Raw genomic sequence first — 27014 nt, forward strand, 5'->3', positions numbered from 1 at the left:
AAAAATTAAACAAAATCATATGTTAATAACCCTCTTAAGATTTTATTTCATTTTTGTAAATTTTTTTATTCGATTTTGAAGGATTTTTCACAAAAATAATTTTGCCTCACCAGCGAGTTGCCAGCCTAACTTTTTTTTTAAGAATCCAACTTTGTTTCAAGCTTTCAAATTGTAAACGAAATTTTTGGGCAATTAATTCTGATTCCGCAAAGCTTTCTACTAAGAAAATATACTGTTAACAGCTGACTTTTATGTATGTATGAAATGAAAAAAAACATGCCTTCGTAGGAAAATGTGTACATAATTTCAACCAATGAGATCCAATGTAAATTCCGATGCGATTCTCCTATTGGCTCAATCAGACATTCCCTCTCTTTCTTAGTACCTTTATTCTAGATAGGTTTATTTAATACGTAAATTGAGTCTGAAACAGGGGTAGCTGGATTAATGTAGAGAACCCGAAAATATTTGAATCCTTAAAAGCCAACGATTTATATAAAGCTTACTATAAAAAAAACAGGATTAAGAAAGCAATTTCCAGTATGGGTTTGAAACCGATTAATATCCGCTGGATTATAGCCGGTTCTTACATACTTAAAAATCATGTAAAGTATCGTATTACAGACCATTTTCAACGAATATTAAAATACAATCATAAAATCAATACCATTTTTTTTAAGCAAGGGCCTTGTTTTATTCTTATAATTTTTCATTTTAATATCAGCGGAAACCTGTCTATAACACGTTGCGATAAATAACTATTATCGCTAACATTAAACGCATTGAAAAGTCCAAAACTGTACAAATACGAAATCTCTACAAAAACCTGTTTAAATTTATAATCAGGCAGATGTTCAAAATTCATTGACTTTTAGTTACTAACAAAAGTGATGTTCATTACACGTGATGAAGGATTGTTGAAAACAAAGTAGAATTGCAGGTTTCGCAAAAGTTTGGGTCCCTTTTGTAAAGAAATATTAAAAAGTGTATCAATATTCTATCCGCTTTTGCAGAAAATTATGCCTAGCTACTTATAAATCAATAAATTAATCTTCAAGGACTTTATTTAGCTGCTATCTTAAACATACTGTTCTTAAGAAAGTAAAGGTGATTTTGTAAACAAAAATATGGTTTACTGTATTCAAATTAATTAAGGGACATCTTATTGAATAAAAATCCACAATAGAGTCATCATCAATATAAAAAACTATTCATATTTTTTTTGGTTTGTAGCTTTTTTTTAATGGTTAAATGCAATGTTTATTAAGTCTCTTACTTTATACTATGGCAGTTTACATCTTAATTTTTGAATGAAAATAATAAAAAAGCGGATTTTAATATTTTTAAAGATACAAATAACAGATCCTTTAAAATCAAATTCAAATAAAGTTAGTTTTATATCCACGTTTAGTATTTTGAAGCCAGTTATTGTTGAGTTTAAAACTGGTTTTCTCGGGGCAGCTGATTTCAGTACAATCCAGTTTTCTTCATGATTCTAAGAAAGTCATCTTGTGCAACTTCTCCTTTGCCCTCTCTGTCGGCTTCATCTATCATTTCCTGGATAAAAAGATTATTGTTAAGAACTTATTCTATATATACCTATTAAAATATATATATTAGGCATATCTTTAAGACTAATCTCAATTGAATTGAGTATGATTTGATTTTTAGGTTTGCTATTTCTTTACTAAAAGCTTTTAATACCTAGTAGGTATGCAAATATTTTTTTGTCTGTTTTAAAATAAACAAGGATGAAAACATCCGATAAAGCAAAGCTCTGAAACGGTAGGTCAAACGAACATTAAAACTTGTGAAGTGTCAGAACTGATTGTTCAGAATATAAATGTTTAACAGTCGAAACCAAATTGTAAGTAAATTTGTTGAAAAACTGCTTAAATACAGCCATACGTACGGCCATTCAGGAATCACCATGCAAAGTTTGAAACTCATGCAACTCATTACCATGCACAGTTGGGACTTCTCAGACAAAGGTCGTGCAATCAAAGGGTCAGTTGTCTGATGGATGTTGATATCCTAGGTGATGACGTGGAGATGACTTGTATTCGAAGCATCACCTCACCACACCCCTAAAGTCATGTAACCTCCCACAAAATAGTATTAAACTGGAATCTAAAAGAAGCTTCACTGTAGAGGAAAGATATATTCATATCCAATACTGTTAGCAAAGACAAACATCCTGTTAATTTATATAAGGACGAAGGAGCTGGTAAAAATTCAAACAGGATTTTAGATTCTTTGGGGGGAATGCCGCAATCTATTATGAAGTACCTGTAACTCCTCGTCTGTTAGATTTTCTCCCAACTCCACGGCCACCCGTTTCAAGTTTGTGAATGTGATTTTACCCGTCTCATCGTCGTCAAACAGTTTAAATGCCTACAGGAAAGAAACAATTATATGACAGCTACGCTTATTTAGATAACTGTATCAGAACATTAAATGTTTACCAGGCATAAGGTATAACCAACAAGTGAAATAAATCTTTAAAAATATTTGGGAGGCAAATGGAGAGGTCGTCAATTTTACTATACAAGAGTTGGCTCGATATAACTATCTCACTATTGGCTAGTTTCTATGAGTACATATCTATTTATCTATTTCTCAATGAATCAATTTTCCTCCCTCGCCATTACTATCTAAGAGAAAGAAGTAAATATTTAAAGATTTAAATGATTTTAAAAAGATTTTTTTTCAATTATATTTTTTTTCACATTACCATCACCAAAGGGTTAATATGATTAAAATTTCAGTTTTAATATTTGAACACACAAATGGAAGTGTCGCCACAATCGAATTCTTTTAAAACAGAGTTCTCTTAAATCTACTATATTAGGTAAAAATTTAAATTTTCTTTTATATGATTAGAAATTAAATACCTACTTCAATATAATGTAAAAAGCAACATGAAACGAAAAAATTGAATTTATTTTTTATTAAGTAAAATAATGGGTCTCATTGTTCTGGCCAATGAGAGTTTATTATGGATTATTGGAGCACTATGAGTTTTAAACATTTATTCCTTGGAAAACTTGAGCTCATATATAGACATTTATTTCCTATATAGATCTGACATGGATCTTGAAGTAATAAAGCAGGCTGTTTTGTAAATGTTAAAAATTGGAAGAATCTATTAAATAAAAGTTATCGCAAATATACTTAGTAAATGTTGCCCCAAACGACAGCTGAAAATCACATATAGGTTTCGTGATTTTTTTCCGAAATAATTTCGTTATAGGTATAAGCTAAAGCGTTACACAGTATAAAAACAAAAATGGACAGTCATTTGATATATAATCATTTTAATCAAGTATAAGTTCAATAAAGGTAGGGGATATTAGACTGTAAATGACAGTTGTACCCAAAGTTTTATAACCACATTATCCTATTCGTGGAATAAAAATCTTCGGGTAAATTTAACAAATTTTGAATGGTTGCTTTTAAACCAAAAGTGTCCAAACTTTTCAACCAACAAACTGACAATAATTTTAATCTACAGATGGCGTAGGTTATTTTGTTTGTCCTCATTGGGATTGTATATCAATTTATCTTTCATTGTCATATTCTGATAAAATTCAGAGAGAAGAAGAAAAATAATGAGTATGCATATGTAAAGATAAATTTTTCCTTCGTTGTCCTATCTCTGTGCCACTGACAGGAATGCTTAGGGTTGGGCTGGATACTGTTTTGACCGGATAACGGATACCGAATATCCGGCAGATTTTTAATGCCGGGTATCCGGCCGGATATCGGGCCAACGTTCGATATCCGACAAATTACCGGATATCCGGCATTATAAATCAGTCGGTTATCCGGTATCCGGATAGTCTTAATATCCGGTATCCGGCCGGATATTGAAAATGGCCGAATATCCGGCCAAACCGGATATCCGGCCCAACCCTAATGCTTACCTTTAATATTTCTTCTTTGGTATCTTTTTCTGACATTTTGTTGGCCATCAGAACGGTGAAATTTTCTAAGCTCAGTTTTCCTGTTGTGTCGGGTTCAACTTCCTGCAAAAAACAAAGGATTGAACAGGTATGAAGTATTCCATTACAACAATAAAACAAAAAATGGTTTTAACAGCGATACTTTTCTGTAATTAATCCACCGGATATTAAACGGTTTCAAATGAAAACGAGAAAATGTTATGAAAAACATACCTTCAACATTTTCTTAATTTCTTCTTTCCTAGGTTCGAATCCAAGTGCTCTCATTGCAACCTAGAATTTTTTATTCATTTAACTACTTCACAATTCCACATTTCTTATAAATCGTTACGTTAAGTGTAAGAATTTATTAAACTTTTTATAATTGCGTTAGGATTATCACATTTAAGGAGGGGGGGGGGGGATAAAAGGGTAATCCCCCCCCCCCAACCAAAAAATAAACTTTTTAATTTTAAATTGTGTATCCCCCCCCCCCCGCAAATAAAAAAGCTTGGACGTCCTTGATAACCAGTAAGTCTTTTTTTTTAACTGTAAGTTTACTAGTTATTTTTTAAGGAAGAACAAAAATAGCTAATATGAAAAGGAGGGGAGGGGGGGGGGGGGGAATTCAACCATTTCGTAATCAATGCGCAAATGGCACTTAGAATCTGAATTTCGTTATGAAACTTGGCATGAGTAATCCTTGGTAAGTCTATTTTCTCTAAATCAAACAAAAATTTGGAAAAGTAACGGCGCTCCATTTAAAGGCTTAACAAAATTTTCATGACAGCAGTACTTACTTTCAAGTCTTTAGAATCAATAAGACCGGACCCTTGTGTGTCAAAAAGAGCAAATGCTTCTTTTATATCAGCTTTCTGTTCCTCGCTAAGGTCAACCTATAAAAAAAAAATAATCCTTATTTGAAATAGAGGACAGAGTTAATGTTGGAGTTGGGAGGTTGAAGGCCCGGAGGGGTTTACCATCCATCACCCTTTCCCTGATTTGACAAGAATTATAGAGAATTGTTTTCCAGTATCATATTCTTAAATCCCAGGACTGTGCAAAAAAATGAGTAGATTATTTAAATTCCAATTGCGCGATTTGTTTTCATAGTAGAAAAACGTTACTCATACCGTTGGAACCGCTAGGAACTCTAATTTTTGGAAATATAAGAACGGTTCCTGTGCTACAAATAATCTAGGACCTAGGTGGTTAAATGTCCCAAACTTTACTCGCAAGTCAAGTTTTAAGTCAGTTAGGTCATTTTAACACGAAGCTCCCTAACTATACATAGCTAAAGAATCGTTCTTATATTTCCAAAAAATAAACTTCTTAGCGGTTCTAACGGTAAGCGTAATATTTTTCTACTATTGACACAAGCCGCGCAATTTGAATTTTAAAATATACGCATTTTTTGCAAACCCTTTACAATTATATGTCTTCTGGGAAGAGATTAAAAAAGCTGTACTTATAATGGATGTAGGTGGATATAATAATATTAAGAGATAAAATTTGGAGTTTTTTTAGCATGCAAATATGGACCAAATTTATTTCTCAGTTTGTTCCTCCAGTAGGAGGGGAAAGGATGGGGTAAATAGAGAGAATGGATGGGGGATATGGTAATATAAGCCCAGGGGTAGCTATTCTAACAATCAATTCTACAAAAAAAAAAATCATGAAACCGTTGAAAGTATGGTAGGTGTTATATTTTTTCTTCTTCATGTAACTGAAGAGGGGTGGGTAAGAGGGGAGTAAAAGGGGGTTGTGAGGAAATTTTCCTTTAGAATTGTTTTTCAGAATATCATTCCCTTTTCCATGATTTTAGCCAACTGCGAGCATAACTTTATCAGAGTATATAAAATCTGGTACAATATCCGAGTAATCATATATCGACGCGATTGTACTTTCATTTAAAATATAAAAAGAGAGAGAGAGAGAGAGAGAGAGAGAGAGGGGGGGGGGACAATGGGCTGTTTATTACACTAGTCTCCAAAGTTTTATAATAAGATTACTTATTCGTTGGGACTTTTGATTGGTTGATTCATTAAGTTAAGTGTTAAAGTTTCAACCACTAATTTAAATCTACATCAGGAATAATTTTGTGTATCATCATTGGGGATATACATAAATTCATCGGCCATTGTCTTATCCCTTTAGATCCTTTACCTTCATTGAATTCCCTTTCCGTTTGACTCCACTCGACATTTTTATATAATTTTATCAATAAATATCTGAAAAATTATCATATAAAAAGCAAAAATCACTCAATAATTAACACCACGTATTTTTTATATGTAACTTTTATTTTATTAAAAAATCCTTATGTCTTCAATAGGAATAAATACATATGTAGGTATAAAATTACAAAATTTTTATTCAACTACTAAAAGTAATATAACTTGAAGTTAGAATTGGGCCGGATATTCGGTTTGGTCGGGTATCCGGCCGGATACCAGATATCCGGCCGATTTCAAGTGCCGGATAACCGGGTTTCCGGCCGGATACCCGTTAATTTGCTGGATATCCGGAGTTAGCCAGATATCCGGCCAAAATAGTATCCGGTCTAACCCTAAATATAACTTGAAAGGGCTACTAAAAACCCCAACTACACGAATGTACATTAAATAAAATAATAATAATTAAATTAATTTATAATAATATTTCATAATTAAGAGACAGACTTTTCATAACATTTTACAAATAACATTAATGATTTTTTATATTTTCATAAATGCTGGTAATGCCATTTACTAAATATTAATATTTGTCATTTTTAAATTCATAAGTAGGTAATTAAAATTTCGATTAGTTTCAAACTTCTAAATTAAATGATAAATCATTTTTTATTTAATAAGCTTTAATAATCATCTTTCCACTAAACCGATTAATATCCGGTGGATTAGAACCGGTTATCAGCCATACTAAAAAATCAGGTATGTAGCTGGTTGAGGCTGACAAAACTGTTTGAATTTTAATATCTGCGGACAGCTGTCTATAATACGATGCGATAAATAACAATTCTTATTACAAAAATGACAAATACTATTCCCTGCTTTAAAGATATGGCTTTTTAAGTAACACCTTCTATAGTAAGTTTTTTAAAGATTGGATTGTTTATGGTTCATCCTTCTCCTTTAATTTAATAGTTTCATTCAATTTTGTAGGTTTTTTTTAAATTAATACCTTCGAAACTTATATGATAAAAATCACGAAACCTTCATTAAAATATCTTTATGTACTTTGTTGCATGACCGACGGACGGAAGGACGGACAGACAAAGAAGTTTGAATAGGGATTCTTCACAAAAAAAATCAGCAATCTATCTTAAATAGCAACACAAAACACCAGAAAAAAGCTACTTTTCCTTTAAACTAAAAAATATTGTTAGGCCGGATATCCGGCCATTTTAAATATCCGACCGGATACAAATATTGAAACTATCCGGATACCGGATATCCAGCTGATTTCTAATGCCGGATATCATGTTTTCCAGCTTGATATTTGGTAATTTGTCGGATATCTAGCCTTGGCCAGATATCCGACCCAACCCTAATAGAAATTACCTTTAACGATATTAACTCTAATAAATTAGCGTTACGGACGGTCAGACAGACATAGTAAATTATAGAGTAGCTTCGTAGTAGTAAACCGAACAAAAAGTTGTAGGTATTGTAGCTTATAAAAAATTTAACTAATATTAACATATAACAAAACTGTAGTAAAACACAACTAGAGAAGCAGTGAAATAGTTTGTAAACTTTTGTTTACTATAATTATCGATCAAACTGGTCCACAGCGGGTATTTTTTGAAAGGAGACAATTATAGAATTAATATTCCCCCAAAATAGGACAGGCGTGTGCACAGAGATTGATAGTTGGGGGGGAGGAGAGCAGGCTTTCCCGTCATTTTCACTGCATAAGGGGGGAGTACGACTCACCCTTTCCTCAAAGAGTTAAATTTTATAGGTAATTTTTCTTTCTTTTTGAAAAAAAGTAAATTACTTCAAAAATGTAACTTTTATGAACATAAATTTTCTTGCTAAATAATTTTAACCCAATTAAAATTACTTTTTCTTCAAGAGTTATTTCCAAAAAGCTCCTTTAATTATTCCAAAAGCGACTTTCTAAAACTTGTATCACATAGTTAACTATTGAAAGAGGTGTAGTATTTAAGTTTTTAGAAATTAGTTAAGGGGGGAATTTTAAGCAAACTATTACTGGAAATAAAAAAGGGAAACTTTACTTAATCATGGATTGTTAAAAGCGAAGCTTTCTATATTTAGGGTCGCGGTAAGTCCGTCAGTCCGTTTTTGCAACAAATTTACGTATAATTTTACACTCAACAAGAGTCAATGATCGTCTGTCATACCGTTTCAGAGCTTCGCTTTTATGGATGTTGTCATCCTTGTTTAATAATGATTTATTCATACTAAAAAGTCGTCTTTTTATTCAATTTATAAAAAAAAATCTTTAAGAGTAAGTGCCTACTTAAAAACAGTGATTTAATCCAATCTTTAGATCATTTTTCTAATGGGGAAGGGGACAGTGGACTGTAAATTATTCTTGTACCCAAAGTTTTTAAATTTCTCTCATTAATTATCATTAAAACTTTGGGTACTTTATAAAAATTTAATTGATTGGTTCAAACCAGCAATTCAGTGTCTAAACTTTTCAGCCAATGATATTCATCTATGGAAGATTTTACCTAAATAAAATTACGAAAAGTCAACGAATGTGAGACCTTCGTCATAAAACTTTGGGTACCAGAATAATTTCCGGTAGAATGTCCCCTCCCATCATGAAATTACCCTTTGATTTTAGTAGGAAAATTAAGCCCATAAACAAACATTACAAAAAGATTTTCTGCTATCCAAAAAGTCAATAAAACTCAAGTTACCGTGACGAACAGACCATCACCCTTAAATATAGAGTAGCTGCGCTACCAAAAAGGCGCAAAACTGAATGAAACTATTCCTTTGCTCCGTGCTTCAGGATACGGGTGAATTCAACATAGTCGAACATACCATTCTAGAAAAAAAATAAGTTAGGATATTTAATAGGTATTAAACCTTGTGTAGAGTAACACGTAATGTACCACTAGTTATTAGGAAGGTGTCAGGTTCGAGTCTCTTTAACATATGTAAAAAAAAATGGTCATCATAGACGTCCAAGGGGGGGGGGTAATGGGGCGATTACCCCCCCCCCCCCGACCAAACGATTTTGGGGGTGCCGTAGGCACCCCCAAAATTTTTTTCATTTTACCTCCCCCATCTAAAATTTACTCCTACCCCCAACCATTTAGGAGGGGGTATTTACCCCCCTCCTTCAAAAATTTTTACCCCCCCCAAAATAAAAAGCTTGGACGCCCCTGAACTTCTGCTAATATCAGGTTTTTTTTTATATTTATGTTAGCCTGCAGGCAACACTTATCAGTTTGGGTTTTCAGTTTAGGATAGTTTAATCAAATGGTTGGTTATCTGTCATACTGCACTACAATTCGTTTAGTCGCTTCTTTCAAGAAATTCGCCTTACTCCAAACATTTATTATTTAGCTGCACTATAAAAGTTAACGAAGAGGGAGGTAGGTTGTGCTAAAATTCCGTAAAGGTGTGAGTTTGAAGGATTAAAAACAGTTGTAGAACGATAATATTCACTAAATATAAATATTTATATAAAATTAAATTTTTTGTCTATGGTTTTTTCAATAGAAAATACACATATTTATTGAATATTATCGTTCTACTACTGTTTTTAATCCTTCAAACTCACACCTTAACGGAATTTCAGCACAACCTACCTTCCCTTTATCTATTTTTCCAACGAAAGTAAATGTTTTATTTTAATAGGGCATTAAAGTTTTTAAAATCTTTGTCTGCTGTGTTCTACAATTAGTTTGCTAACCTGAATGGGAGCTTCACGGTACATCTCATCAACCTCCTCATCAGTAAACCTGGCGAAAATTAGATTTATTAATTTATTTCAATTATATATTTATTAACACCTTTCAAAATGTTTTTTTAAGGAAGCAGGTATCAGAGGTGTATTTTCTGCACATGATTTTTCCCCGGCCCGGTTGCAAAATGTTTTATACCCCCCACCCCACCCCCCCTAGTTTTTCCCCCCGCCTCAAGGAGGGGGAAAATTAGAAAGTTTTCGGTAGGTACTCTTTATTTTGTTAATTTTTTACCCCCCCCCCCCCCTAGTTTTTTTTCCCAAAAATGGAAAAAAGGTTTTAAGAAATCTTTATTTCCTTATTCACCTTCCATTCCTCATATTTTTTTAGCAATTATGTTCCAACTATTTTTCTGTAAATCATATTTCTTTTCAAAATTGATTTGATGCATTTGTGTATTCAATGCATTTACCTAATTCCTTTTATAATGTTAACTTTTAATATAACACAGGGGTGTATATTCTGCACAAGATTTATTTTTTTTCCCCTGCTACAAATTTTTTTATTTTTTTTCCCCCTAGTTTTTTCTCACCAAGAAGGGGGGAAAATGGAAATTATTTAAAGAACTCTATATTTTATTTATTTTATCCCTCCTACCACACATTTTTTTTGGTTTTTTAACCAAGGAGGGTGGGGAAATGGAAAAAATGTTTTCAGTTTTCTTAATTTTTACATTTTTTTCCCTCACACCACTTATTTTTTATTTTTTCCCCCCCCCCCCTGAGCAGGGGATCCCATGTAGAATATACACCCCTGATATAACAACAATAATGCATAATTTACATATAGCAACAACTTTTCTATCTTCATAACCTCTTTGCAAAGTGAAAATACCTTATAAACCTTTTATTACAACGTTAGGTACTAATTAATCTTAAAAACCAATCTTTATAGCATAAAAAAGTTGGTGTATAGTCCCTTTCTTGATAACGCCTCTTGAGGGACGTTTCGTCGTATTTTCACAGTAGACTTCTCCTATTTCTAGCCCCTACGGGGCCAATTGCATAACCCTGCGGGGTAATCACATAACCTCACCTAAAATAACCTATCAAAAGCTACTGTGAAAATACGAAGAAAAGACCCTGAAGAGGCGTTGCCACGAACGGGACTGTACCCAAAAAATGACAAGAAAAGAAATGCATTATTAGTCCTTACCTATCACCCATGGTAGTAAGAAGTTCCCTAAGTTTGTCTTCGTGAATAACACCGCCATTCTCATCATCGAAACAGCCGAAGGCATTCTTGATAACTTCTTCAGGGTCAGTTCCCTAGAATAATTCTTATATAGTGGCGTAGAACCTTTTTAGTTACTCAGTAAGAGGCCTCTAGTGGCATTTAAATTTTTTTTGTATTTTTTTCTAGATTTCTCTTAGGAGGTTGATGGTGGTAGCCTCCCCCAAAATAGTTATAAACCCCTTCAGGACCTATGAGAAGCAACATTTTAAAAGAGTGTTTTTTAAAAGCATATACTGTAAACAAATAAAGATAATTTAATTTCAAGCAGGGTTAATATTCTATTTAGGTATACTTTTTTGTTTTAAAACTTTTAGTTTAATTTTCATAACATTAGATGTTTTATGCAACGTTTTCAAAAGCAAAAGTTACAAAATTGAATTTTTGTAAGTTGAACTTAAATAGAGCTGTATTACATTACCAAAGTATATTTATTTTACTTGAACTAGGTAAGAGAAAAAAATTTAGAAAATTTCTTTATTAACGTGTTTTGATGGGTACCTACCTAACTAACAAGTTTTAGAGCTGGCAATTTAAAAAAAAAATACATTAATCTAATTACTGTTCCAGTATAAAATGCTCTTTAAAAGGATATTTAGTTAACACTTTTTTTTCTTCTTAACTTTATTTGTAAATTAGCTTCATAAAGTACATACCTAATATATTTTTAAATACAACATATTTATAAAAACCAAGTACCAGACCAGAGGTGGAATCTTAAAAATTTTTCTGGCTCACTGCCTCACTATAATTAGTGAGACTCGCTAAAAATTTTGTGATAAATCCTCCAAAATCACATAAACAATCTACAAGAATTTCAAATTTTCATAAAAGGGTTACCTATTACCTAACATAAGATCTTGTTTAATTTTTGTAGATTTATAATTCGATTTTTTAGGATTTTTTGAGGATCTGTATTTTTATTGATGTTATTTTATGTGTTTCAGGATCCTGTCATTGTTATCAATAAAGAAACCGTAGTTTTATCATATTTAATAATTGATATATATGTGTTTTAGGTATATATTAAATATTTATGTGTTCAATAAAGAACAATCTGTTTCAATATGATTCTTATTAGTGTTTGTTATTTGCAGATACGTTTCTCTACAATTGAGGTTCTAAATATTATGTTTAATTAATCTTTGTATTTCAAATAAAATGGTAAAGATGGCGTGTGCGTACGGGGTTCGATCATCAACATAAATACCTGTTCATAGGTAGTGTTTCGTCCACTCTTTCATTTTTCACAAAAGTTTTAGCGAGCCTCACTAATTTTAGTGAGGCAGTGAGCCAAAAAGATTTTTAAGAATCCACCTCAGAATAAGGAGGATGTGCTTAAGGCCCATTTGGGCAGGGGTGGGGGGGTTTACTCGAGAACCCTTAGAGCTAGAGGGAGCTAATTTTGGATTTAAGCTTCTATGGGGCCAAAGTTACTTTTAAAATTATCGTCGACCCCCCACCCCCCCACCAAAAAAATTTTTTTGGGGGGTTGTGGGGATTTTTTTTATTGCATTTCTCGCCGAATTAGGCAATTTGGAATCATTTGAGACCATGTTATTTTTTTCAAAATTTTTCGCCTTACAAGCAACCCTGCGGGGGGACTTAGTCATTTTTTTCAAATTCTCGTTTATGAAGGTATATCTTAAATACAGTATGCTACTCTCTTAGTTTTAGAGATAATTTGATGAAATCTTTTTGATTGTGTCACAAATTACCCCAAGTTTTGGTATCTTTAAAAAAAACGGCGGCGGGACCGCCGCTCCCGCCGTCCGCCGCCGGTTTCCGCCGCCACCAAAAAAAATTTTTTTTATTGCATTTCTCGCCGAATTGGGCAATTTGGAATCATTTGAGACCATGTTATTTTTTTCAAAAATTTTTCCCCTTACAAGCAACCCTGCGGGGGGATCTTTAAAAAAAAACGGCGGTGGGACCGCCGCCGTTTTCCGTTTTGAAAAAAATAACATGGTCTCAAATGATTCCAAATTGCCCAATTCGGCGAGAAATGCAATAAAAAAAAATTTTTTGGTGGCGGCGGAAAAGATACCAAAACTTGGGGTAATTAGTGACACAATCAAAAAGATTTCATCCAATTATCTCTAAAACTAAGAGAGTAGGATACTGTATTTAAGATACACCTTCATAAACGAGAATTTGAAAAAAATGACCAAGTCCCCCCCGCAGGGTTGCTTGTTAGGGGAAAAATTTTTGAAAAAAATAACATGGTCTCAAATGATTCCAAATTGCCTAATTCGGCGAGAAATGCAAAGTAACTTTGGCCCCATAGAAGCTTAAATCCAAAATTAGCTCCCTCTAGCTCTAAGGGTTCTCGAGTAAACCCCCCCCCCCCCCCTGCCCAAATGGGCCTTAAGCACATCCTCCTTTAAAATGGTTTAACATATTCTGGTTGTAGATATAAGTAAGTTTTTACCTGCAATCTCTCTCCAAAGAGTGTCAAAAACATGGTAAAGTTGATAGGTCCTAAAAATATTTTAGTTAATTAAAATAAGAAGTTTTCTTTTATTTTGGTCTTTTAGTTTGTCCGACACGTATAATTCTGATCGTAGCATTATGTTAGAAATAGGAATTACTATGACAATTAAGCAAAATGTTAACTCGAGTAGCAACTATGTGTATTAACATGTCTCAATAGGTAAGTACGTCCATATTAAGCATCAAAGAACAGCAAATATTGGTATAAAATAATAAGGAAATATTCTACTATGTGTTGCCCCCCCTCCACGACATCTGAAACTACCTATAGGTTTCGTGATTTTTTTCGAATTCATTTCATTGTTGGTAGGTATAAGCTGGTTTAGTTTACCTGGAGCCTCATTCATCATATCCTCAAGATATTCATCAGTGGGGTCTTTACCAAGGGAAGCAAGCATATCATGAAGGTCTTCTTTGTCAATAAATCCATCCCTACGAAGATTCATTTTTGTTATTCTTCTGTTGACTTAGGTGTTTTTATATATAGGGTTAAATTTCAGCCATTGGGTAAGGCAGGTATGTACTTTTTACAGGGGTGTATATTCTGCACAAGATTTTTTTCCCTTGCTGCAAATTTTCAATTTTTTTGCCCTGCTGCAAAAATTTATATTTTTTTTCCCTCCTTGTTCTTCCAGCCATGAAAGGTAAAAAATCGATAACATTTTTAGAACTCATTATTTTATGCATATTATCCCCCCTCCCAAATATTATTTTAGTTTTTTTTCACCAAGGAGGGGAAAAAAATGGAAAAAATGTTTCAGTTCTCTTAATTTTTACATTTTTTCCCCCCAACCTCGTAGATTTTTTCCTCTTTATTTTGTGGATTTTTCATCATTACACCATAAAATGGTCAGTAGTAGGGTGCCAAATACTTTTTATTTACTAAGAAAGCTCAAATTTTAAGGGAGTAATAAGCGTTTCAAAAAAACAGTTTATGAGGGACACCCTGTACAACCCTTCCATCCTCCAATAATCACCTGTTATGGTCGATCATGTTGAACGCCTCCTTGAACTCCTGGATCTGGTCCTGGTTGAACATGGCGAACACATTACTGGTGGCTCTCTGGGCCCTCTTCTTGGTTGTTCCCCTGCGGGTGGCGGTCTTGCGGGAGGACATTTTAGATGATTTTTTGGGGGGTTAGTCTGAAAATGTACCTATAAGTAATTTTTTTTCAAAATTTTAACAAAAAATTATCATGTAATTTATATTTCTAGTTTTAGGAAATAAGGTAGGTAGGTACTATTTAATTTAGATTATGCTTTAACTTTTTCTCATATTAAAATGAAAGATTTTCTCTGTAGCTAAATATCTCGGAAATTGCTGGCCCGTATTGAATGCGCACTTTTCAGCTATACTTTTTATGGGTGGATTCATGCTATTTTCTTAAGAAAATAAATTATTACCTACTAAGAAACATAAATTTAAATAAAAAATATAAAAATTTTATTCTGAGTTAAAAAAAAAGCATTGTTTAACAGAGTTCCTACCTAAACAACAGAAAAAATTTATATTTCTTGTTCAGCTGATTATTTTGCAGAATATTATATGTATCCCTACTTTGAAACCTGTTTTTGCGCGGATGAGTTCTTTTGCAATGTTTTTTAGCTAACTAACTAAGGTCACTTTTTATCCACATTCCATAATAATACAACAAAAAAAGCTAATTATCAAAAATAAATCATTAATTACTATTGTAAATTAAGCAATAAAATTAATATTACTAAATATTAATTAGAGATAAAGAAATTAGTCATATTTTATAACAATAACATAGACTAGTATATCCAAAATAAGGAAGTTGCCTATGCAAAAATTAACGAATAAACAAAAAAATTTTAATTAAAAAATAACATTAAAGTGTAGTCCTCGTAAGATTCCCGTTATCTACTTATAAAATGAATAAAAAATGTAAAAATTCTGCTAAAAATACTCTTTTATCACTCTCTTACATTAAAATATACTTCAATCACATTAAAAGTACAATTATAATAAAAAGAGAAAGGTAGGTATGTATGGAACATCATGTATAATAAAATTAACATTCACAATACATGTAAAAAATGATATAAATCTACAACATTCTAAACTAACTGAGCGAGCTCAAGCTGGCTAAAAGTGAGCGAGTTACAGTCAGGGAGGGAGGGCGAGAGAGAGAGAGTATGAGCGAGAGAAAGAGAGAGAGGGAGATGGGATAGCCTTGCACAGTTTAGGGCTAGAACTAAACATAAAAATTTCAATAGGCTAGTCTCAAAAAACGCCCATAGATCAAATTTTATTTCTATCAAAAATTACATTATTTTTATTATTTGGATAACTTTTTTTTATTAAAACACAAATTAAATTTTTAGGGCGTTTTTTAAGACAAACCTTACCATATAAAAATGAGCTGGTTTAATATGGGGACGTACATACATTATTAAGCGAACCTTCCCCCATGTTTATGAAACGCTCACTTCAAGCACCTGCACCCTCCCTCGCTCAAAACGCGCTCGCTCGTACACGTACATTCACCCATTCTATTTTACATACATATTAAAAATTAAAATATGTACGTACGTCCGGACGCACGTATGAGTAAGAGAGAGGTAGAAGAAAAACAAAATTGATAAAAATTTGACAGGGGTACCAGATAAAATTGATTGATTGATAAAATACAAAGGGGTAGTTTCACGAAAGGCATTTGAACTTAATTTAGTGAACCGCATATTTTTTCCTGGTTAATTGGTTAAACTACATTTATATGGCATATATTTGAGAGAATTTCAATTTTTTACCACGTAGTTTTTAAAATATCAAGACTTGAAAATCGTCTTTTTAAATTGCATATATCACAAAAAGACGATTTTCAAGTCTTGATATTTTCATAACTACGTGATAGAAAATTGAAATTCTTTCAAATATATGCCATTTAAATATAGTTTAACCCATTAACTAGCAAAAAATATGCGGTTCACTAAATTAAGTTCAAATGCATTTCGCGAAACTACCCCTTTAAATAAAAAAAAAAAACAACAAACAAATGCCAAATTATCAAAATAGCAAATAAAATTGTTAAGAATTAGTAAATAATTAATAATATTTCTTATATTTCATACGACACCTCTGTTTCTATACTTGACTGCCTATAAAAACTGTCTTGGCCCTACACACACACACACACACACACACGATCACACACATAGGCAGTGCGTTTAAGGCATACAAATAATTCTTCAAGTATATTTATACAGGGAGGGACAAAATTATGCCTATCTCTCTCCCTCTCTAATTCTTTCTTTTGTGTACACTACAAGCTAGGTCACTTTTTATTTTATTTCTAATTAAGGAGCATTTTAAGGAATTCTTTCAAATACAAACTAAAATTAAATTAAAATCCGCGAAATTACATTCAAAATCACAAAAAAAATCTACGAAATAAAATAATATTCTGAAAAATCCGCAAACGACTCCTGTCAATATGTAAACAAAAATCAGCTGTGTGTGGACTGTAGTGTTTTTGTCTGCTAACAGTTATAAGAACCTTCCCTTTTTGAGATATGAGTAAGCGTACTTCCCCAATCCTTATACCACTTTCCTAATAAGGGCAAATTTATTTCTTCTCTTCTTAATTTTATAAATAAAACTATTGTTGCGAAATATTAATTTTATTAAAGGAAAAAATTAAATAATATTCAAAATATATTTAAAAAACAAAAAACAATAAAATTGATGTATTTTAAAGAGGTGTTTCATCGTTCAGGAGCGGGTTAGAATTTTGGTGAGTCATACATCTGAAGACATAATTAAAATTTATGTTGATTAAATTACAATACAATTAACCAAGCACTACACACATCAGCCTTCCGTATAGGATTGACTTTGTCGTTAATTTAGGTAGTAAGAATTTCATATTTGACATGGTGATTCCTGTAACAGTTAGGTATAATTCATTTAAAGCGTAGCATCTCTAAAATAACCACCGGAATGTACCCGTATGTCCACATAAAACAAAGCTAATGATTTTTAGCTATTTGAAAACACGTTGTAAGGGGTTCATCTAATTTTTGGAATATATTGGTTCCTAGAACAATGAAGTACAATGAGAGTATGTGATTTGGAAAGGACATTTCTCGAAATTTTGTTGGGACTTAGTTTTAATTTAATAGGAAACAAGGATGAAAACATCCATAAAAGCGAAGCTCTGAAACGGTAGGACAAACGAACATCAACACTTGTATAGTGTCAGAACTGAATGATCATAATATTAAACTGTACAAAAGTCATAAAAGTCGAACAAAACAAAATTGTAAGTAAATCTGCTGAAAAACTGCTTAAATACAGGATATTGTTCCAAGGACATACTTACATTTTTATGACTTAATTATAGAGATGCTTCGCAGTTCGCTTATATCAATGTACTTTGCTGTCCAGGAATCTGTATTCCAAAAACCAGACTAATCGATTAATTTTATCACATAAAAAATTGATGTTAAAAGTTCAAAAGCAACAAGTTTCAAATGGACGTACGGACTTTCTGGTAACGATTATAGAGTTGCTTCCTAACTCGTATAGGAATCATCATGCAAAGTTCGAAATCGATAGGACAATTCTAACATGCCTAAATTAACGAAAAGAGCTATCCGTTACGTACGGACGGACCGACCCTAACTATAGAAAAGCTTCGCTTTTAAGAAGGATGGAAATATTATATTTACAAATATAAGAATAACTATAAAGTCCTCAAATAGCAACTAAAAAGAATTTTCGAGAAAAACATCTACCTAATAAATTAAAGAATGACATTAAGCACCTTTCTATGAAGAAATAAGTAAACTCATGTCATATTAAAAATCTAAATCTAATCACATTCCACGACCCAAGGATCTAAAGGGAAAAGACATTGGCCTATAAATTGATGTACATTTCCAAAATTGCCCCTTCCTTAAATTACAATTAGTGGATCAACCGTTTAGACACTAAACTTAATGAACCAACCAATCAAAATTAAAGATAAACCCCCAATGTTGTTAATCCAACGAATACATAACTCTGGGGAATTCTGTAATAAAACGCCCAATGTCCCCTCCCTCCCTGCAGACATGAGAATATGAAAAACATTTTCATTTTTAATTACATCTGAAAGAAAAATGTCATGTAAATTATTTTAAAACAAAAAAGGTTAGTTATTAGTTAAAATTATAAAATTAGATTTATTTTTAAGGCACTTTGATTTAATTTAGTTCTTCAATTTAATAATAATGAACAATGATAATATATAATACAAAAATGATTCATGATTTTGCGTTTCATAAAAATTGTAAAAATTTAAAATCTTTTTTATTTTTTGTATATATAAAAATAAAAATTATATATTTTATATTTATGCAATTAATTTCGGACTGCTTAGCTTTCCTCAGTCTTAGGGGTTTCAGAAGAGGTTTCCGTTGTAGAATTGTTTGTAGCCGAATCCAATTTTCGGAACATTATCTCATTCCTAAATAATATCAAATTAACCCATAAAACTAAAAAACATGATGTTATCTTGTCTACTGTACTAAGTACTAGCGGCTACGCCACTAGCACCTAGAGGCAAAGAATTTAGGGACGAATGGATAGGCAGAAAAATGGTGCAAAGCCACCCTAAGAATTAAATAGCCTAAAATCATCCAAACCAATTGGATTATCAAAGACCAATTAAGAGCCCTTTTAGCCAAAGTCTTGCTGAAATGAAAAATCTGCCTTCCTTTTGTAACAAACCTTTTTACTTTATTCATGTTTCAACCCTTCTTTTTAGAACACCAATTCATCTCCTTTTTAAAATTAATTTGAGTGTATAACAGATCAATAGTATAGATGTATATACAGACAACTACCTCCCTTCCTTTTTCAAAGACCTCTTTTGTCTGCTTCTAAATTATTTTCTGCTACTTGGATGTGTTAATATAAGCGACACCATTAGTTGATTTTCATGACCCAATAGAAAGGTTGCACATTCACAAGGTGGTTGCGATCATGCGATGGGATGATACAGTTATTTAACCCTTTCTCCCTCTAGTGTTTTACTTTAAAGGGTGTATAAATGACTTATTAGTCCGTACATTAAGAATCAAGCAACCAACAAATAAACCTTAGAAAGTGTTACCTTCTGTTTAAAAGCTTGAACGGAGCATCCCAGCCAGCTGAGTAGAATACAGAGAAATCAGCATCAGTCTATATATCAAGCAAGATATTAAATTTGGCCTGCTGGTCTTTTTGTAATAAAAAATGGTAATGGGGAGTTGTTAAATAATGGGTATTCAAACATTTGTCCTTCATTTAGTTTGGTTGTATGCATTCGCACTTAGCGGCCACAACAAAAGTTTTGCACCACCTGCAGTCTCAGCCGCAAAGTGCTGCAGATTTAAAACGCAATTCAAGTTTTAAAATACTTACATGACCATTTTTCTCCAACTCTCCTTGAAACTTTTTGGCTTCTTCTTCAAAGTTGGGAAAACTGAAATTTTTAAAAATTTTATTAACTCTTTATTGATTTACTTTGATTAACTGTCATGGTAGCCTAGCTAAGCTAACTTAAAGGAGTAGTTTCACGAAAGCATTTGAACTTAATTTAGTGAACCGCATATTTTTTTCTGGTTAATTTGTTAAACTACATTTATATGGCATATATATGAAAGAATTTCAATTTTCTACCACGTAGTTTTTAAAATATCAAGACTTGAAAATCGTCTTTTTAAATTGCATATATCACAACTAGAGTTAAAATACAGAGATTTTAGCCTACATGTTCACAGCAACTATACTAGAATATACATGACTGGCACATCGTAAGAATTTGCTTATTTTCATGAATCTCAGCTAAATATCATAGTAATAACTATAATGCCTAATGTTAACGACTATTTATAATACAAATGGTTAACGGATTGATCTTGAATTTTACCAGTACAACATAATTCTGGTGGCAATCAGGACCAAAACATAGAACTAGAGTCACCAATAAAAATTGCTGATAAATTCCTTACCCTGACAGGAACTTGGAGTACATGATCATAGGAGGCCTGGTCACTATTGATAGGTCCGGGTCTGCAGGGTCAGGTGGATTCTCCTAGAAAAAATTCAATTAAGCATAGAAAGGAAAATTTAGCAGGGATCCTAAGGGATAAGACAATTATCGTTAAATGGATGGACATCTCCAATTATAAAATACCATTTCTGATATACATATCATTATCCAAATATGATAAACAAAACTATCCCTCCTGTAGATCTTGGACGCTAATAGTTTGTTACCAACCAATCACAATTCAAAAAAATGTCCACAGTTTTTCAGGCAACGAATGTGATGAAATGCTTATAAAACTTTGGGTATCAATATAATTTACTGTACTACCTCCTCCCTGTAAAAAATTGTATAAAAATAATGAATACTTGTGAGATAAACATAATTAATCAATATATTACAACCCTAGCTCCGGTGCATGCAAGCTCTGCAACCTAGAGAAGGTGAAGATTATGTTCAACAATGATATCAACATGGTCAACAAGAGGTCTGGGATCAACAGCAAGTGCAGACATAGAGACAAGTTCCTTCTGATTGAACACCTGGCTGCTAATGATACCTGAAACTGCCGTTCCAAGATAGTTTTTTTTTTAAATTATGTTTATTTAGAATTTCAATATTTTAAAAATCCTCTAAATTTGATTGAAAAAATCTATGAATGCTAATATCATTGTCAGTATTAAAAGATAATTGTAACTGAAGATTGCTTAATGCATGAAACATGATGTACAAATAATCTTTTGTTATTCATTATATGTGGACTATATGAATCAATATACATGATTATACATATATATAATATATATGGATTGGACAATGAACCATCATATATGTATTTATAAATCTAGCAGATGAAGAAATGAGAAAATGGGAGGAAATTTTGATAGATGAATCAAATACACTAAAAAACTTAAAATGAGTTTTAAGCTGACAAATAATGATGCTTTAGTTTTACCTGAAACTTCAGTGGAATGTAAAACTGCATTTCTCTTGTCATATCTTCTTCCTGAATATTAATATTTTATTATTATTTACTTGGAGATCAATAAAAGTTGATATACCCCGGCCCCCTTCCTTTAAATGCCCTTTATCCTTATAATAAAGTAACAGTATGTTTGTTTGTTTGTCTGTACCGAAGGATCTCGCTAACCGCTAAACCGATCGGGTTCTCCGTAACTAGGTAGCCTCTCATAGGTCCCGGGAATGTTTATAATTATTCTGGGGGAGGGTACCACCACCCTCCCAAGAGAAATCACACAAAAAAATTTACGTAGAGACTTGAACGAAACATAGAAATGTTATGTATTATTTTTTTTTAAAAACATTTAATATGCCACTTAGGCCGCTAGTTCTTAAATAAAGAAAGTGGCTTCGCTACTTTTAAGTAACCATACCTCTTTCTGGTTAGAAATCATTACAGGAACCGTCATGCTAATCTTGTCACCTGGATTATAAAAATTGTGTGCTATCTAGGGTTGGCAATCCGTCCAATTTTTGGACATGTTCGGATTCTTACAAAAATCGGCCCAAAAATGAAACGGATTGATCCATGGATTCCGAATTCTTATTTTTGTTACGGATTGCGGATTCTAGCAATTGTTTAAAGGCCTTTTTTTTGAAAATAAATGAAGGGATTAAATTTTATCGGGTACTGGGAAGAATCTAAAGCTGAGTTTTTTTTTATATTTGCACAGTAGCTTTTCTCATATTTCTAGACCCTACAGCGGCCATTTTCCAACCCTTACTCAACCTAACCTAACTATGTTATGTTAAAGTATATATTTGGACCATAAAAACTCAAGACGCTAATTTAACCCTAACAATTAACAATCCGAATCCTCTATTAAAATAACGGATTGCGGAATCGGATTCTGAATTCAAAAATTGTCCGAAAGACACAATAAATAATAAATTAGATTGTGTTTATTGATGAAATTAAAGAGAAGGGGGCAGTTTGTGCTGTTATAAATAATAATATGCAGTTCTTGAATTGTAGTTTGATAGGCCTGATAAAGAAAATACAATATATACTTTCAGCCGAGTTTTTGGTACCATTTTAATAAAAAAAGGTAATTTCCAGTGAATTAAAACTGCTGGGTTTATCATCATTGTAAAACCAAAGGAAAAAAAAATATTTTATAAAAAGAAAAGAAAAAATCATTTACCAACCTCTCGCATTTTTGCCATCAATGTATCCAAATAGCTTCATGAACATGGAGTTATTTTTGGAATTATTTTTGGGTGCCGTTGACTTTGTAGATATCCATTTCTGTTCAGGCCACTCGATAAGTTCATAGCCCTATAAAATTTTTTATAAGAATTTAACATAACTTTTATTCTAGTATGGAAGCAGGGTGTGAGAGTGTGCTAAATTAGATCATGTAGGTTTTAGGCTATGTGGAGGAAGGGGTAGCGAGTAGTCCCCCACCCCTATCCTCTAAAAGAAAAAAGGTGGTGACGGTGGGTTACTCAAACCAACAAAGAGACGAAAGAACTAGCACTAAACAAACAAAGTATAAAATATTAAAAAACCTTTAACTTTTTGAATTTCAAATCTTGCAACAATTTAAGGACTTTTAACGGAAATGAGAGTTTATTATTCCAACATGATTTACATGAAATATTATTTCGTTGTAAATAGAATTTATCAGAAACAAGGAAAATTAATACAGGAACGATCAGGATTCGCTGAAGAGTAGAGGTGGTTACCGAGATCTTAACCTTCAGAAGGACAAACATCATTCTACTTTGTATTATAAATAAAATGGACGTTTGAAAGCAAATACTTAAAAAGAAAGTAGGTATTTATTTGTTACCTCAAACTTTTGTAGAACATTGTACGGTGCTATTTCATTGTTGTGCACCTCTCCTGGTGGTCCAAATCCAAAGTAACTTTTAACAACACTGAAACAAAATAATATAATAAGTAAAAATTAATGGATTTTATAAAACTAGCGGCTACGCTCCTAAAGGCCTCTAGGGACACATAAAATTGATTCTTTTCAATCTATTTTAAAATCAGCTAATTAACAAAAATATTTTTTTCGCCGATAGGTGGTGTTGGTTATTTTTTTAGCTAATTTCAAAATTTTTGTTTATTTCATTTTTGTCGATTTATCTGGGGAGGGTGGTTGTACCCTCCCCCGTAATAGTTATAAACATTCCAAGGACATATGAGAAGCTACCCTGTTAAGGGGAACCTGATCGGTTCAGCGGTTAGCGAGATCCCTTGGTACAAACATACAAACACCCTGTTACTTTATTATAATCGGTTCAGCGGTTAGCAAGATCCTTCGGTACAAACATACAAACACCCTGTTACTTTGTTATGAGGATTCTCATTTTCATAAGGTTTGTCATAAAATTGAAGAACGCATTTGTTGCAACACCTTGTATTCGACACAATAACAACTCTTTAGATATTTAACTATGTAGTTTTATCAGGGAGGTGGCGGGTTCTAGTCTGTTATACATCGCGTCACACTAGAGACGTTGGTAAATGACACTAATAGTGAGAGAATGGAGGAATGCCTTGGCCCATAAACAGATGCAACTTATTACCATACGTTACACAGTGGGGACTTCCACACAAAAGTCGTGTAATATAAGGGTTGGTTTAATAATCTATAATATTCAAAAAAAAAAACTTACTTAAACATTGTTCTATTTTGTCTCAACAGAGTCTTCGATACCTCCACTATTCTATCTTTAACAATGATTCTGAAAAACAAAGAGTATGTGAAACAAGGATAACAGATCTATAGTATAGATGTATATACAGACAACTACCTCCCTTCATTTTTCAAAGACCTCTTTCGTCTGCTTCTAAATTATTTTCTGCTACTTGGCTGTTTAATATAAGCGATACCATTGGTTGTTTTTCAATGACCCAATAGAAAGGTTGCACAAGACGGTTGTGATGGGGAGATACAGTTATTTAACCCTTTCTCCCTCTAGTGTTTTACTCTAATGCAAGGATGACATCCTTAGGTGGCAAAGCACAAAAGTACAGAACAAATACTTACTAGACTTATATTCTAAGGAAGCTTTAATTTAAATTTTAGGGCCTATCTCAAATAGTCATACTCTTATAATTAAGGACAAACAGACAAAATAAGAATTTTCCTCAGGGAATTTTTTCGTTTATGGAAGGCACTGAGGCAGCCATATAAATCCTTGATGATTTATCTAATCTACAGCCCTTTCTTCCATTTCACATTTACTAGCTTCTAAAAGAAGAATTATACACTTAATGCTTGAGGGAAGATTATTTATTAGTTTTTTTTTAAAGCAAAGCTTTTATATAATTCGGGTCGGTCGGTCGGTCCGTCCGGAAGGGATAGCTCTTTTCATTAATTTAGGCATGTTAAATTTGTCCTGTCGATTTCAAACTTTGCATGATGATCAGGGGCGTCCAAGCTTTTTTATTTGGGGGGGGGGGGGGGAGGGTAAAATGGCGCGCAAAGCGCCGCAAATTCTTTTTACCCCCCCCAAAATTTTTACCCCAGAGGTAAAATTTGCTTGAGGGAGGGGTAATTACCCCCAGTGAAATCTGTTGGCAGGGGTAAATTTTGTTTACCCCCCCAAAATTTAATTTGATAATGTATTAATATTTAGTAGTAAAAATGCGCGCGAAGCGCGCCAAAATTTTTTTTGTTAGGGATTTTTTATTTTGGGGGGGGTATTTCCCCCCTTAAAACTGTTTAGGGGGTAAATACCCCCTCCTAAATGGTTGGGGGTGCCTAGTGGGGGGGGGGGGAATCACCCCATTACCCCCCCCCCCTTGGACGTCTATGATGATGATTCCTATAGGAGTTAAGTACAAGTTAGAAAGTTAAGCAACTCTTTAATCGTTACCAGAAATTCCGTACGTCCATTTCAAACATGTTGCTTTATAACTTTTTTAACAAAAATTTTTTATGTGATAAAATTATCCGATTAGTCTGATTTTTGGAATACTGATTCCTAGGACAACTAAGTACATTGTTATAAGCGAAGCATCTTTATAATCAAGTCCTAAAAATGTAAGTATTTCCCTAAACAATATCCTGTATTTAAGCAGTTTTTCAGCAGATTTACGTACAATTTTGTTTCGTTCGACTTTTATACATTTATATTCTGATTATTCAGTTCTGACACTACAAGTGCAAATGTTCGTTTGTCCTGCCGTTTCAGAGCTTCGCTTTTATGGATGTTGTCGTCCTTGTTTTTTTGCGTTTATTCAATTACATGAATCACTATGAATGTACTTATTAGAGAACTGTCAAATCTATTACTAAGCTTACACACATAGTTGTCAGATTTTTTTCAGATCAAAGTGTACTAAAAAGGCATGTACAACAGGCCTTTGACGTGTACATTTGTGGGGGAGGGGAAAGGAAAAAGGGAAGGGGAAAAGATAAAAGGGTGAGAGGGGTGGGGGGATTTTAGCTCCGCTACCTTAACTATAAGCGTCCGTTTGCCTTAGATGTAAATTTTCAAATAATAGGTTTAAAGAGCATACATTACGCGCAAAAAGGGTACATGTGTCACCATTGTTACAACATTACAAAATTATATAATTTACCACAATTCACACATCAAGGGATATGTATTACGTGTATGAATTAAGAATGATCAACTTTTATGTTAGAATTGTCCTATCAATTTCAAACTTTGCATGATGATTCCTATTACAGTTAGGTACGAATTAGAAAGGGTAGCAACTCTATAATCGTTATCAGAAAGTCCGTACGTCTATTTAAAAATTCTATTTTTTTTTAACTTTTTCACAACATTTTATTTACTAAGTATATTTGCGATTACTTTTATTTAATGAAATCTTCCAATTTTTAACATGTACAAAACGGCCTGCTTAATTGCTTCAAGATCCATGTCAGATCTATATAGGAAATAAATGTCTATAAACGAGCTCAAGTTTTCCAAGGAATATATGATTAAAACTCATAGTGCTCCAATAATCCATAATAAACTCTCATTGCCCAGAACGATAGGACCCATTATTTTACTTTATTAAAAATAAATTCATTTTTTTCATTTCATGTTGCTATTTACCTTATATTGATGTATTTAATTTCTAATCATAAAAAAGAAAATTTAAATTTATAATATGATAAATTTAAGAAAACTATGTTTTAAAAGAATTCGATTGTGGCGACATTTTGTGTGTTCAAATATTAAACTAAAATTGTAATCATCATCATTAACCCTTTGGTGATGGTAATGTAAAGAAAAAAATATAATTTTAAAAAATCTTTTAAAAATCATTTGAATTATTAAATATTTACTTTCTTTTAGATAGTAATGCCGGGTGAGGAAAATAGATTTATTGAGAAATAGATATGCATATAG

General features: G+C 32.6%; 3 protein-coding genes across 3 annotated transcripts; all 3 read right to left on the reverse strand.

The window, feature by feature from the left end:
- Nucleotides 1-392: 392 nt before the first annotated feature.
- LOC145333793 (centrin-2) lies at nt 393-6183 on the reverse strand. Its single transcript, XM_080179032.1, has 7 exons — nt 6111-6183; nt 4745-4840; nt 4179-4238; nt 3927-4028; nt 2290-2394; nt 827-1557; nt 393-424 (listed from the first exon to the last, which is right to left on the reverse strand). The coding sequence occupies exons 1-6, from the start codon at nt 6147-6149 to the stop codon at nt 1468-1470; spliced, it is 492 nt and encodes a 163-aa protein (XP_080035158.1). The 5' UTR covers nt 6150-6183; the 3' UTR covers nt 393-424; nt 827-1467.
- Nucleotides 6184-6228: 45 nt separating this feature from the next.
- On the reverse strand, nt 6229-14793 carry sqh (Myosin regulatory light chain sqh). The gene is made up of 7 exons (XM_080179031.1): nt 14601-14793; nt 13955-14055; nt 13562-13611; nt 11053-11165; nt 9846-9894; nt 8917-8972; nt 6229-7074 (listed from the first exon to the last, which is right to left on the reverse strand). Exons 1-7 carry the CDS (start codon nt 14738-14740, stop codon nt 7059-7061), a joined length of 525 nt encoding a protein of 174 aa, XP_080035157.1. The 5' UTR covers nt 14741-14793; the 3' UTR covers nt 6229-7058.
- A 3947-nt stretch (nt 14794-18740) lies between these two features.
- Nucleotides 18741-24386, reverse strand: LOC145333795 (heme-binding protein 2-like). The gene is made up of 9 exons (XM_080179033.1): nt 24315-24386; nt 23480-23567; nt 22833-22962; nt 22058-22107; nt 21619-21669; nt 20626-20708; nt 20036-20096; nt 19746-19813; nt 18741-19097 (listed from the first exon to the last, which is right to left on the reverse strand). Exons 1-9 carry the CDS (start codon nt 24320-24322, stop codon nt 19007-19009), a joined length of 630 nt encoding a protein of 209 aa, XP_080035159.1. The 5' UTR covers nt 24323-24386; the 3' UTR covers nt 18741-19006.
- Between the last annotated feature and the right edge of the window lie 2628 nt (nt 24387-27014).

This window comes from Acartia tonsa, chromosome 12 (genome assembly GCF_053477335.1).
Source record: "Acartia tonsa isolate MP-2025a chromosome 12, ASM5347733v1, whole genome shotgun sequence".
Taxonomy (NCBI): Eukaryota; Metazoa; Arthropoda; class Copepoda; order Calanoida; family Acartiidae; genus Acartia; species Acartia tonsa.